This window comes from Phalacrocorax carbo, chromosome 3 (genome assembly GCF_963921805.1).
Source record: "Phalacrocorax carbo chromosome 3, bPhaCar2.1, whole genome shotgun sequence".
In the NCBI taxonomy this organism is placed as follows: Eukaryota; Metazoa; Chordata; class Aves; order Suliformes; family Phalacrocoracidae; genus Phalacrocorax; species Phalacrocorax carbo.
This window is the reverse complement of record NC_087515.1, coordinates 757,851-770,448: the sequence shown is the minus strand read 5'-3', so window position 1 is coordinate 770,448 and position 12,598 is coordinate 757,851. Positions and strand designations below refer to the sequence as shown.

At 50.4% G+C, this 12,598-nt stretch overlaps 2 protein-coding genes across 8 annotated transcripts in view; one reads left to right on the top strand and one right to left on the bottom strand.

Annotated features, from left to right (window-relative positions):
• Positions 1-10,329, bottom strand: part of KIZ (kizuna centrosomal protein) — a 169,588-nt gene extending 159,259 nt beyond the window's left edge. For 3 of the 5 annotated variants that reach the window (XM_064445519.1, XM_064445515.1, XM_064445514.1), the window contains exon 1: positions 9,304-9,684. The gene's annotated coding sequence lies outside the window, so the exon portion shown is untranslated. Of the gene's footprint in view, positions 1-9,303; positions 9,685-10,240 lie in introns of those variants that run through there. The other 2 variants (XM_064445516.1, XM_064445517.1) reach the window with 2 other exon arrangements.
• The window catches only part of RALGAPA2 (Ral GTPase activating protein catalytic subunit alpha 2), a 132,841-nt gene continuing 130,068 nt past the window's right edge, over positions 9,826-12,598 (top strand). For 2 of the 3 annotated variants that reach the window (XM_064445503.1, XM_064445502.1), the window contains exon 1: positions 9,827-10,269. In XM_064445503.1, the coding sequence (XP_064301573.1) occupies positions 10,164-10,269 (106 nt within the window). In that variant the 5' untranslated portion in view covers positions 9,827-10,163. Of the gene's footprint in view, positions 10,270-12,598 lie in introns of all 3 variants that reach the window. The other variant, XM_064445504.1, reaches the window with a different exon arrangement.

Here is a 12,598-nt window from a genome sequence, read left to right as displayed (position 1 = left end):
GCAGCCGGTACCCAGGGCCATGCCGGCTGCTAGCGGGGAGCAGAGGCTCTACTGGCAGAGAGGGGCTTCCTTGCAGCCTGGGGTTACGGGGTCCCCAAAAGCCTCCAAGCGTTGGCTTGGCTCATTAAAATGAGTATGTGAATGCAGCAGTGTGCAAGGCAGCAGAATGAAACCTTTACATCACCTCGGAACCAACGTTTTGGTGTCACCCGGGTAAAACGAGGTTTTCCCTTATTGAAAACCGGCAATTAGCCCAGCTGAAGAAGCCACCATCCCTTGCTAGTTAGAGACACATCAACACTGTTTTTCTCAGACAGGCAAATACATGGGCTGAGAGGTTATTTAACGGCGTAGCAGCAGCACCCACGTCCCCAGGCAGAGAGGCAGCACTCACGCCTGGCTGCCGTTCCCTGACGATTCACCACAACTTTTGCCAGCTCTACTGCAAACGACTACGGCTGTATTGGGCTCTCTGACTGTACAAACACAGCTCTTGGAGGCCGAGCTGTGCCTCGCTCCTGAGTAATCCCCCAGATTTACTAGGCTGTGCTTATCTGGCACTCACTCTGCTAATTCTTCAAGAGACGTAAAAGTGAAAAGGAGCCCTTCAAGCAAGCATAAATATATTTTTTCCTTGGTTTTTGCCCCTTTTCATGGCCTAAGGGCCATGGTAGAGCCAAGAATCAGCCCTAGTAAATTTAACTACTCAGTTTTATTGCAACTCGTCTCACCCCAACCCTGCTAACAAGCAAATACCAAAAGAGAGATTTGTTTTCCTGGCAGAAGAAAGGCACAGTGCCCCGTGGCACCTCTCCCTCCCTCTGACCGGCACGGAAATCGGCTCACGTTTGGAGGCGCACCCTGCTCACAGCCGTGCCGCGGCACACGGGTGTCACCGGCGGGCTGCCGCCCATCGGGGGACCATGGAAGAGAAGCACGCCGAGCGATGGGTGACCTACGCACACTCCGGCGACCAGCGGATGTGGCACTGGGAAAGAGTCCAGCTGTTTGACTGTACCGGCACCTGCTCCAAACCCAGAAATGCTGCGGGCTCCTGCTAAATTTTGAGGTTTTTTTCTCAGAGGGATGGATAATCATCGCATTGTTCCCACAGTCCTTCTACAAATTGTTTTGATAATAAAGGACCTCGTGTGACATTAAGTACATTTTAATTACAACATTGTCTGTAATGCATATATCTAATTGCAAATAATTATTTTATCGTATTTTGTTGGTATGCCTGTTATATGCATCAGATATTATCTTCTGACTCAGTGGTACAGGTTAATTAAAATTTCTCTTTTAATATCGTTTCAAAGCTAACCACATAATTTCATCTGAACACCAGCTGTGTTGGTAAAAATTATTTTTTATTATTTTTTGTCATGCTTGTCCATGGAGGAAAACCTGAGCCATTTCTGAAGGCTATAATTACTGCACTGCTTTCTGCACTCATTTATTTGCAAAAGAAGAAAAGAAGGAAGAATTTGTGACACATCAGTGGCCAGCGGTTGCTTTGTGTGTTTCTGGTTTATGCTGAAGGTTTTTTTGTTCTCTCCTTCACGTACAAGAGAACTTGAGATCTTACCTTCAGAGAAGAATTTAACTTATTACACAGCCATTAGATAAAGTCTGGTTTGCCGATATAAATTTAACTCAGGCTTAAGTCAACCTGCACGGTCATTCTTGATGTTAACAAAGCTCAGCTTAAGGGTGATCCCAGCCAACTGTTTCCTACCTCATTTATTGTTCCTGAGAGTGACAAAGCGCAAACACAAGCTGAGAGAAAAATGAAAATATGAAATACCGTTGAGTCAAAAAAAGAGCTCTTAGGTTACAGATATGGCAATGTAAGAAGCAAAACAAGAAAGCTGAGCAGAGGACAAGGGGAAAGAGAAGACTCTTATTTCAATGGGAGAGCCTTTCAGCTGTAACTTGTACTAAAAAATGACCTGTACTTCTTACCCTCTGTGCATGATTTCTTCAGACTAGAAGTATTTCTGTAAGTCAGACTGTCAGCATCTCACTGCTATTTAAGACCGTACCGCTGACATATTCTGCCTGTCTGTTCAGAGTCAGCTCCTGGGAAGAGAGAGGGGCAAAGGCTGGTAGGGAGAGGGTTAAGACACGTCCCCAAAAGCCAGGATACAGCTAGGCAGCCAAAGGAGGGGAGCAGAGGCTCCCGGGACCTCCGCTGATGCCGGGCGGGCAGAGGTAAATGCCGCCAGGAGGAAATTGCTGGAGCTCTACCAAGACCATGAGTGACCTTTCCTCTTGGAGAGGGGTGAAGTAAACAACACTTATCTCAGATTTAGTGCAGTTGAGACAAGCAGCACGTTGTCTCTGTACCACGGCACATGGAGCAGGGAAGCAGAGTAGTGATTTTCCTGCTTTTACGGTGTAAGCCATCTCTGCTTTCTTAGTCCAGTCTCAAGTTGAGCTGTGACACCTCCTCGTGGAAGGATCTTGGCCAGGGCAGTAGGTTATGGGCTTTCACAATTTGCCATAAACCTCTTCAGCCTTTTGCAAGCATAGTTCGATCTCTCCCTAGTGGGTAGATATTTTTACTCCATGAAATTTCCTCGTTCTCCGTGCTGTTTCCCTTTGGTAGGCATCAAGGGACATGAAATTCACGTTCCTTGTCTTTTGGATTTTTTTTTCTGACCGTAGACATAAATTCTTCTCTTTCCCTCTATAAACAGTTAGAAATTCTGGCAGAAGGAAATCTGGTGTCTTTTTCTGACAGCATTTTTTTCCTGTCTATCATTTTTACTCTATCAATGACATTTCAATGCCTCATAAGCTGCAACGGTTCGAAATTTTCCATCAGATTTTTCCTAAATAGCCCAGCCCCAGAAGCTTCATTCCCATTTACTGCCAGATTTCCAGGGTCAGGAGCCTCTGAAAACCCAGTTCTCAACCACTACTCTGCTTAGAGAAGCTCCTGCTCCCTGCTTCACGCGTGGTTTATTTCAGCATAGTTTATTTCAGCGCTACCACCCACTGCTTGCCATCCTGCAGCCTACTGGAAGTTGCTCTCGAAATAGGGCCAGGGACAGATGCTGCCACCTCTCTGGAGGGCCACGGACCTTCTCCCTGCCGTGCCAGCCTCCCAGTCCCATGTCTCGCTTGCCGTGTGCAGGGGCTCACACCTGATGCTGTAGCTATGGCTGGATGGGAAAATTTCACAACTTTACGCTCGGATATCTGTATCTGGCGTTCAATTCCTCCACTGAATTTATACCTTTTGCAAACGACCAGATACAGCAGACACTCAAGCTGATGCCATGACTGAAGACCTTCAGGTGCTGTTACAGCCTATCCCCAAAGGAACCGGACGAAACGCTGCTGCTAGTCCCCAGTCCATACACTAACCTGCACGTTGCAGCACAGAACACTTTCAGCTTAAATTACAACTAAATCCCTCTGAGGAGGAAGCACTTTTGTGTACCAGAGAGTTCCGTCTGCTTTGCCTAAAGTAAATAATCAACTCCTGTGAAGTAAGTATTAAATAAGTAACTTATGCTAAATAATTAACTGTTTTCTGGGAAGCGTGTTGGCTGTAGCGTGCTTGTCTGAGAAGTCAGCACGCGTCTTCAGGAGACACCCTCCACAGATACTGTGCACCTTCGAACAGCTCTTCTCCGCCCCCCACATCAGCTGCGGCAGGGGTTGCACCTCTCCTGACTTCCCTTGCATTGCCAGTGCCTCCGACACTTCGGCATCTGTGTCATTCATTAATTCACCTGCAACAGGCAAAGGGACAATAAGAAACCTTTCAGTTGCCAGGTGAGAGTCACTGGGGGAGATCCTCAGCAAGTGTAAATGGACATGGCACTTTTGCTTTCATAAACCCAGCAAAACTCTGAACCTTTGCAGAAGTTGGTTCACAGAAAGCAGTTTGCAGGATCCCGACTTGGGAAAAGTCAGGTGTACATTAGAAATCAAGTACGAGCCGTATGGCTTCGAGTCTAAAGCAGTACCTTGTAGGTGCAGGGATCCATGCCTGCACACCCTATTAGGGACACTGTTAGGAAAACAAACCCATCAAACTCAGAGCCAGCTGGAAAAGTGTTTTACACAAGCTGAGTCATATCAAGACTGAGAGAGCCGAGTCTCATTTCCATACGCAGCACGCTGGCACAGCACCAAAGCTCTGCAAAGCAACCACACACTGCACCTAAGCTGGGAAGCATCAGGTGAGTTGATTCAAAGGTGGGAGTAAGAAGCTAGTGTGCCTTAATGGAAGTGTCAGACCAAGGATACAAAACAGGACACAAAAGAAGTAACTTCTAAACACAATTCGAAGCCTTTGGTCTGAAGGACAAATAATCAGTACCGGCACCCTATGCTAAGGAAATGATTATCTCACCCGTATGCTACTTAGGAGGCAAGCCTCTTTTATTCAATTTTCCCCTACCCTTTTTTCCGGGCTCATTTTAAAGTGTTATATTGACACAAGTAAGCAGAGAAGTTCCGTAATTTAATCTCTGTCATTAACATTTCAGACTCAACAGGAGAAGTAACCTTGCCTGTTCATCAAGTCCAGTGAAATTCAGGCAGCCGTATTTACAGCCGCAGCGGCGGGTTTTGCCTTTCCACAAACTCTGCAGCTAGACGCAGAGTTTCTTACCGCCGCTCGCCCTTGCTTATGGCAGGTAAGAAAACAGGACAGAGATGCCGGCCTGCTGTGGCTAAGGAGTTTAATGCATTAAGAGCATAGAAATGCAGGCCACCTCCTGCTTCTCCTGGCCCACCAAAGTGAAAACACTAAAGCACATGAGGCACATCCTGGTTTTTTGTTACTTTGGCTATGATTCTGTTCAATACATTTTGATATATGCTATGGTAAGTCACTTCTGCCTGACCATCAAAATGTGATTTGTGTCATCTTTCTGATGTGAAATTCACAAAGTTAGCATGCCTTCAAGACATTGACAAACCCCTGAGAGCCATAGCTGGCCTTCACCCCGCAGGACTGCCACGCTCTCACACAATGCATCAGAAAGAAATTTAGAGACTGAGCAAGGACAATGTGGGACATGTGCTTGTATCCTCAGGTCTTGGCTCAGTCGTCCGTGGCAAGGCGAGTGCGTAAGGCACAAGGGCCGGCAGGCTGTGCCTTCCAGGAGCCAGCACCAGGCCAGCGCTGGCTGCTGTGGAGTGGTCTCTAAAGGGATCGTAAGAGGCGCTGCCCTGGTCTCTCGCCAGGTCACTCTCTAACCACACACAGCAAACGGACGGCCCCGGGGCAGGAGAGGTGTCCTTGTGCCAGCACGCGGCTCTGTTCGGCTCGAGACCTTGCTGAGCTTTTTCTTTCCTTCGGACAGTGCCCAGGCCTAGGGCAGGCCTGACATCGGGAAGAGGCACAAGCAATCGGACGCACAGGGTGTGGGAGAACGTCCCTCCTCAGAGGGCGCAGTGGTGGACCTACTCTTTTGTGTCTTGGAGAATTTCAGGAAGCCTTTTCCTTCCCAAGGCAAAACTCTCCAGGGACAGCACTGCTCAGCATCCTCCCCTTCACATGGTCCGTGCCCCAGCGACCTGCTCCAGCAGAAAACGCGCAGGGGATGTGCCCTGTGCTGCTTCGTGGGCTCCAGTCAGCCAACAGCCCATGCCTGGGCAGCTGGCAGCTCAGAAGCAAGCACAGAAAACACAACCAAAGACCAATACTGCGCACTTTGCTTCTGCTCCCCCACCCTGGGCATCCCTCACAGTGTCCTAGAGGTGGCAAAGGCAGGGACTGAGCGCCAGTGGCACGGAGCAGCTGCGGGAAGAAGCAGGGCAATGCCTGCTGCGGGGCCTCACTGTTGGCATGACCCTGTTACTCCCTGGAAGTACCACGCTGTATCCAAGAGGGGAGGAACAAAATGCATGAGCCCTGCAATTCAGGGGTAGCACGCCTGCCTGTAGTGTAAACACATATTGATAATTTATGCTATTCTATTTTAGACTGGAAATGTGCTGCCCCTTACCTGTATTGCATGCAACAGGTGCCTGAAGTAGTAATAGCAGCTCTCCAGAGCAACAAGACCGCACCTGGCCAAGAGGGGCTGTGCCTCTGTAGGCAGGCTTTCCTCCTCAGGGCAGACGCTGCAGCAACATTATTTTCAAGGTCATACTTTTCCCTTTTGCCTGCAGGATCTTGGCTGCGCTATGACTTCCCAGAAATCCCCCCCGCACCGATGTGACGCAGGCCTTCCTCCACCGGAGCCAGCTCGAGCAGGGCTCTGCCCACCGCGTTATCCCAACGAACACACAGCTAAAAAGGCAGATTCCTGCACACGGGAGTGATTTCCCTAAATGAATAGCAAATCCATTTGCACCGCTGCCATGTGTATGTTTGTACGTTCAGCTCACTTCAGACGTCACATTGTGTTGTGACCTTTAAAAATTCAGTGCTGTGATAAGGGATTACTGCTTTGTCCCCTTAAGTGACTGCTTTATATAGATTTTACTTCAGAGCCTGAAAGCTGAATGACCAAACCTCTTTCAGGAAATTATTCTACCTTAAGCATCAACTTTCGGAAACGCATCATCTGACTTTCTGGGAAACTGCAACTGTTACACTGATAGAAAACACCAGTCATAGGATTTTACAAGTGGTGGCCCTGCACAGGCTGAAATCATTGCTGCAAGTTTACTGGCATTTCTGCTTTGCATTATGCTACGTCAACTCATGAATGAATATTCAAAAATTTATATTTTGTGCTGTTTTAACTAATAGGTTAAAGGTCAGTTGCACGTAATTCTGAGTTCCTAAAGGTATGTATTCATTCGGATGTATCTGCTTACCCAAAACTCAGAGGAGAAACTATTAAATTAGTTTTCACCTTGCTACTATATTGAGTGCTTGTTCCTCATAAAAGACAAAGGAATTTTACACCGTGAAGATTAGCCAACGTATGGTGATGCTTCTCCATGCAGAACAAAATAGTGCCGTATGTTATATGACGCAGGACATGCAGAAGAAAGTATGAGTTAGAACATCCACAGTTTATCATTCAGTTTTGTACTGTTGACGATTCATCTAATGCAAAGACATCTCAAAAATAAACATGAAAAATGTCACAAATCTTTAGAATAACTTCAATTTCTAAAAGCTTTTATTAGGCTGTGTATTTCCAACTAATTCACGCTCTGAAAACTGGGAGAAGAAACTTGCGAGGAGCAAAGCCTGTACGGAAGCATGTTAATTTTTGGGCGCTTCAAAGTTTTCCTCATCGCAGCCAAGTGGCCACAACCCCATTTCACGGGAATCCACTGAACAGTGCCGATGCTTGCCCCTTTACCGGCCTCCTTGTGTCTTATTTCAGAAGAGCCACTAGTGATACAGACATCAGATTTAGCCCTCATTTAAGCAGAAAGCACATTAACACCTCAACCGCAATGGCAGCAGGGTTGGATTTGGTCCACGTGCCCTGCACTAGGCTTTTCAAGGCTGCTGGAAACAAGAGGTGGCCTTCAAACCTCCTCTGGTTGCTTGCAGCTGGGTATCACAACACGTTCGCTCACCAGTGTCAACCCTCCAACCTCCAGATACGAATGTCTTGCCCAACAATCAACTCCCTGCCATCTATGTACAGCATCAGAGGCACTTTTTCATCTCTGCGGCTCACTGATGCACAAGAACTGTATTTACATAACCTTAATTCCGTGATTAAAGCACACAAGTAAAACCAAAACCCAAAACCACTCTAATTATGCTAATGTTAAACGATGCTGACTCACTGAGCTCTTCACACAACCGCATTTTCCAGGACCTAACAGGGAGAGAAAGGACTGCCCTCCTACAGCGCCGCAATTCAAGTCATGAAATCTATATTCTGTGGAGCTTTCCACGGGAAGAAATTCTGGCAAACTTTAAAACAGTGAGTGCCTAAAGCTATGCAATTAGGTGCTGAGCACCAAAATGCTTTCCTAGTTATCACAAAACTTATTAGACATTACAGCAGCTGTGTAATCACAATTGCTTTATCTACAGTAACAATGACTTTTTTTTTAACAAAGCAGAAAAAGACAAAACCATGGAATGATCAGAAATTGCCAGAAGAGACAAACTGAAAGTTGTTGTTTTTCTAAGTCAATTAAAATAAAAGGGAAAGAAAAAAAAAAGGAAAAAGAGCAAGCCAAGATTTTAGCCACGCGCTTCCTCAGCCAACTGCATATATTGATTTGTGGCAATGAAAGGGAAAAGCTGGAATGACCCAATTTGCTCTTCTCAGGAAGCTGCAGATACTCAATTTGCAACATGTGACCAAAAATTTTAGACAATTGTTGAAGATTTATAGCTTTTCTAGAATGAGACATTGTGTAAGAGCGTTATGGGAAGAATATGCAATATGAATTACTGTAAGCCTTCAACGGGCTCCAGAACAATAGACTGTTAGGCGACAATAAATCCTCTGCGTCTGATTCCAAGGTCGTGCGTTCAAATTTTTTTTGTATGAGGAAAGGATCAAATTTTTTTTTTAAATGCTGTGTGTCAGCGCTATTCCCCTTCCTATGACTCCAGGAAGCGAATGCTTAAAGAGCAGCAGGAATGCCACAAGGTCTGGCCACTCTACAGGGTAGCACTAGGACACACGGAAGGTCTTCACCTTCCAGAATCCAGCTGCGCTTCGAAGGGGGGAAAGCTATGCCACGGTCACAACCACGTCATGCAACCAGCAGCGCCCACAAACTCCCGCCGCTCGCTTATTTATCTGTTTGTTTTGCCAGGCTGATCTTCCCCCAGAGCAGTTCCCCGCTCTCGCCTGCCACGTGCCCATCCCAGGGATGCCGTCCCTCCCGCGGAGGGGCTGGGACCGCCCTTTCGCTAGCGGGACGTGTCCAGGGCTTGTTGATGAGTGGCTTTGGTGATTGCAGGCCTTTGCAGAAAAAACGATCCCTGAGAGGGCTCACAGGAAGTAAGATGGGGCAGTGATACGTTTTCCGGTCCTAACAATAGTCATTCTCGTGACATTTTATTTTTCTACGGTGATTCATGGCTGAAAGATAATTTCTATAAACATATGGCACGTAAATTAATAATAACTTTGTTAAAAACTAAGTAGCATATGTGCAATTTATTTCTCTGAAATGCTTTGTTTTCTTTTTTGGGACCTCATCCTGCCTTGGGACTTATTTACTTTTCTACCTGCGATTTTTACTGCGAGGATCTGAGGGCCTTCAACTGAAACCCTGCTGGCTTCTAATTCTGGGGCAAAACTGCTCTTGACATGTAGCTACGAATCCCCTCAGTCTTTGACCTCCCCTGTGTGCCACAGCAGTAAAGGCAGCTCTTGCTATTTACATACTTACAGCGCAAGCAGTTACTCAACACCTGGCGGTCTTTCCCGTGCAAAACCCGAGGGTCGCTGGGCGCCAGTTCCCAGCGCTGCCCCCGTCCCGCCGCGCGGCGCCCGCCGCCGGCGCTCACACCGCTCTCCCGCCTCCGCTGCGCCTCGCTGCCGACCACTGGGTTTCCCGCCCAGCGCGACCACCTCCGGTGGTGTCACCCGCCGCCGTCGGCGCGGCGGGAGGGCTGTGACCTCAGCGCCTCGACAGGAATGAGCTGGCTGCTAAACTGGAGGCCCGAGGTCGGTGCCAGGGGTGCCCAGGGGCGCCCGCGGCTGCCGCAGCAGGCTCGATCCCCGCGGGCGCCGGGGCGCCGCGAGGGCAGGAGGAGCCCGAGCCCCGCGGGCTGACAGGGGCTGACGACAGAGGGCCGCCTGGGCGGTGACGTCATGGCGACGCCGCGGTGACGCCACAGGCTCCCGGCGCGCCCCGCGCGCGGCCGCCCGCCGGCAGGCTGCCGGGGCATGTAGTCTTCCCGCGCGGCTGCGCAGTGCGGCGGCCGGGCGGGGGGCGGGAGGGCGGCGGGGCCGGCCGGTTCCCTGCTGGCACGGCCCACCCGGGCGGCGGCGGCGGCGGCGGAGGGCGCCGGGCTCGGACGCTGCCACCCTCCGCCCGCCCTCCTTCCCTCCCTCCCCGCATCCCGGGGCGGCGCGGCCGTAGCGGGCGGGGCTGTGGGAGCCCGTCCCCCGCACCTGCCCGGCCGCCGGGCCCTCAGTCCCTCCCGCGGACGGCAGCCGTGCGCGGCCCGCACCCGCCGCGGCCCCGGGGGGAAGCCCCTTCCCCTCAGCCGCCAGGCGGGTGCCGCCCGCCCGCCCCGAGCCGGGATGTTCTCCAGGAAGGGCCACGCCGATGTCAGGAAATCCACCCAGAAGGCGCTGGACCCCAAGCGGGACGTACTCACCCGCCTCAAGCACCTCCGGGCGCTGCTGGGTGAGTGGGGGGCGGCCGGCGGGGCGATCGCCCGCTTCCCGCCGCGCCGTGAGGAGCGGGGGGGGCGGGGCGGGGCGTCCCCCGCCCCCTGGCTGCCCTCGGGGCTTCGCCTCTGTGCTCGGGGTCTCCCCTCTCTTCCTGAGGAGACCCCGGGCCGGGGAGCCACCGGGGGCGCGATGGGGAGCCGCTCTCCCCTCCCCGGGGGCAGCTGCTGGCGGTGCCCGCTGGCCGCCTGGTAGAGCTTGGAGCCGCGGGCGGGCGCGCTCCCCCTCCGCTCCCCCTCCGCTCCCCCTCCGCTCCCCCTCCGCTCCCCCTCCGCTCCCCCTCCGCTCCCCCTCCGCTCCCCCTCCGCTCCCCCTCCGCTCCCCCTCCGCGCGTGTTTAACGCTCTTCGGGGCGGCTGGGCGAGGCGTCCTCAAGAGTAAAACGGCGATAAAAGCTTCTCGTAGGCAGCCCTTGCGGAAGGTACCCCTTTGTGCCTTAGGTTCCCTCAGCTTTCTTCGCGCTTCCTTTGCAGTCTGGGGGAGCTGCCTCAGCTCTCCCGGTTATGGCTGCTGAGAGGTAGCAGTGCGCGTCCTTCGCAAAGCTACAGGAGCTGTTAGAGAAAGTTCATGTTGCGTTTTGCTGCTCCTGGCTTTGGAAACGTGTCGTCCAGTGTCAGAGGTATTTGTGGTGCAGCATTGTTCGGGTACATGACAGTACATAAATGTATCTCCTGCAGGGTTCTTCTGAGGATCCATTCATAGAAAATCTGCTCTTGTCAACAACATTAATTGGGCGTGGGGGTGTGTGTTTGTTTGTTTTTTTAAAAAAAAACTTCAAAGGGGGTCATGTAATGGTATTTTGTGATGCCCTTCCCATGTCTGTGGCAAGGTGGACCTTCTCTCTGATGTTGCCTTACAGTTGAAGCCTTAACCCTGATCTGCCTATTCTGAACATTGAAACCGGTTGATGTATTTCAGCTGAGAGGTATGATTTGCAAGGATTTGGGTGGCCTTGTGCTCTCTGTTGGTCAGCAAACTGCAGGAGGAGAAGGCTCTCTTAAGAGCTTTTGCGCCCTGTCCCAGTTCAGGAGAAGCAGTGACAGTGTTAGTATTTGTTTATCTGATGTTCATCAGATCTGATGATCTGATTGTACTTCTTGTGTGCTGTAATCACTTTTTAGTCCACAGTTTCAGTCAAGTTTGGCAGGTGTGTAGGAGCCCCAAAGACATGCTGTTAAGGAGGTGTGAGAAGCAAGTGGCTGGAGGAGAGGGCAGCCTGAGGTTAGTGGCTCATGGAGAGAGAGCAGGAGCTGGGCACTCTATCTTCTGCTGAGGGGCTGCTCTCTGCTCCGCCCGCATTCGTGCATTCCCCTCCACCCCACTGCGTGCTTGCTTTTAGCACTGTGAAGGATGCGTGGAGGCAGAGCACCCGCCCAGGAGCAGCTCAGGCCTTGGAGAGCAAAGGTGCTCCCCTTCAGCCCTCTGCCTGGTACGTGCACCAGGCTGCAAGCCTTGCACTGAGGAACCTCGCTGTGGTTTGCAGTGTGGGCTCATAGGTGGTGCTCGAGATTGAGTTTGAGATTAAAAGCTTTTTCCTGTGGTGTTCCACTGATCAGAGAAAATACACAGAAGAAGTTCTGAATGTACGGTAGCAAAGCAAGGTGCTTTTGTGGTGTTCTCACTGAGCGTGATCCTCAGTGAGAATAGTAGCGATTAGTCTCCCTCGGGACGGTCCCTTTGAGAAAGTTGCGCATCATGAGAGCATGGAAATGAATGGGTAGCTCGTTATGGGCATCTTGCTGATTTTTTGGAGGATGTGTTTCTTACACGTGTGAGCAACCATCACTCTGATTTAAAGGTGTTCTTCCCTTGTGATCTTACTGCATTTAAGTAGCTACTCTGGAAAAGAGATTTTTTTTCTTGTGGGTAATTGGACAAAGTGCTGGACAAATGCATAAGTGATCCTTTGTCACGCTCTAAAAGTGGCCAGGTCTTGCTCATCTTTTGAGCAGCAGTACATGGGAGTTCGATGTGCTCAATCCATTGATACTTAAGCTTCACGATCTGGAGGCAGAAGTAGAGCAGTTCTGACCACTGTGCCTGGTGTTGGGAGACGAGAGGCTCACGTGTTAGTCCCTCAGCACCTGCAGTCTTCACTTTTTGTGTGAACAGCATTGAACCTTTGCTTTGGAGTTAGCTGCGAGTGACGGGCATCCGACTGCTCTGGTTATAAATTCCTCCTATTCTGTATGTGTGTAAAAAAAAAAAATCTCCATAGTTAGCAATCTGGTGGTCAGTTTTGTGTTAATCTCCCTCTGCAGACCAAATGTGTATGTTTTGTACTAG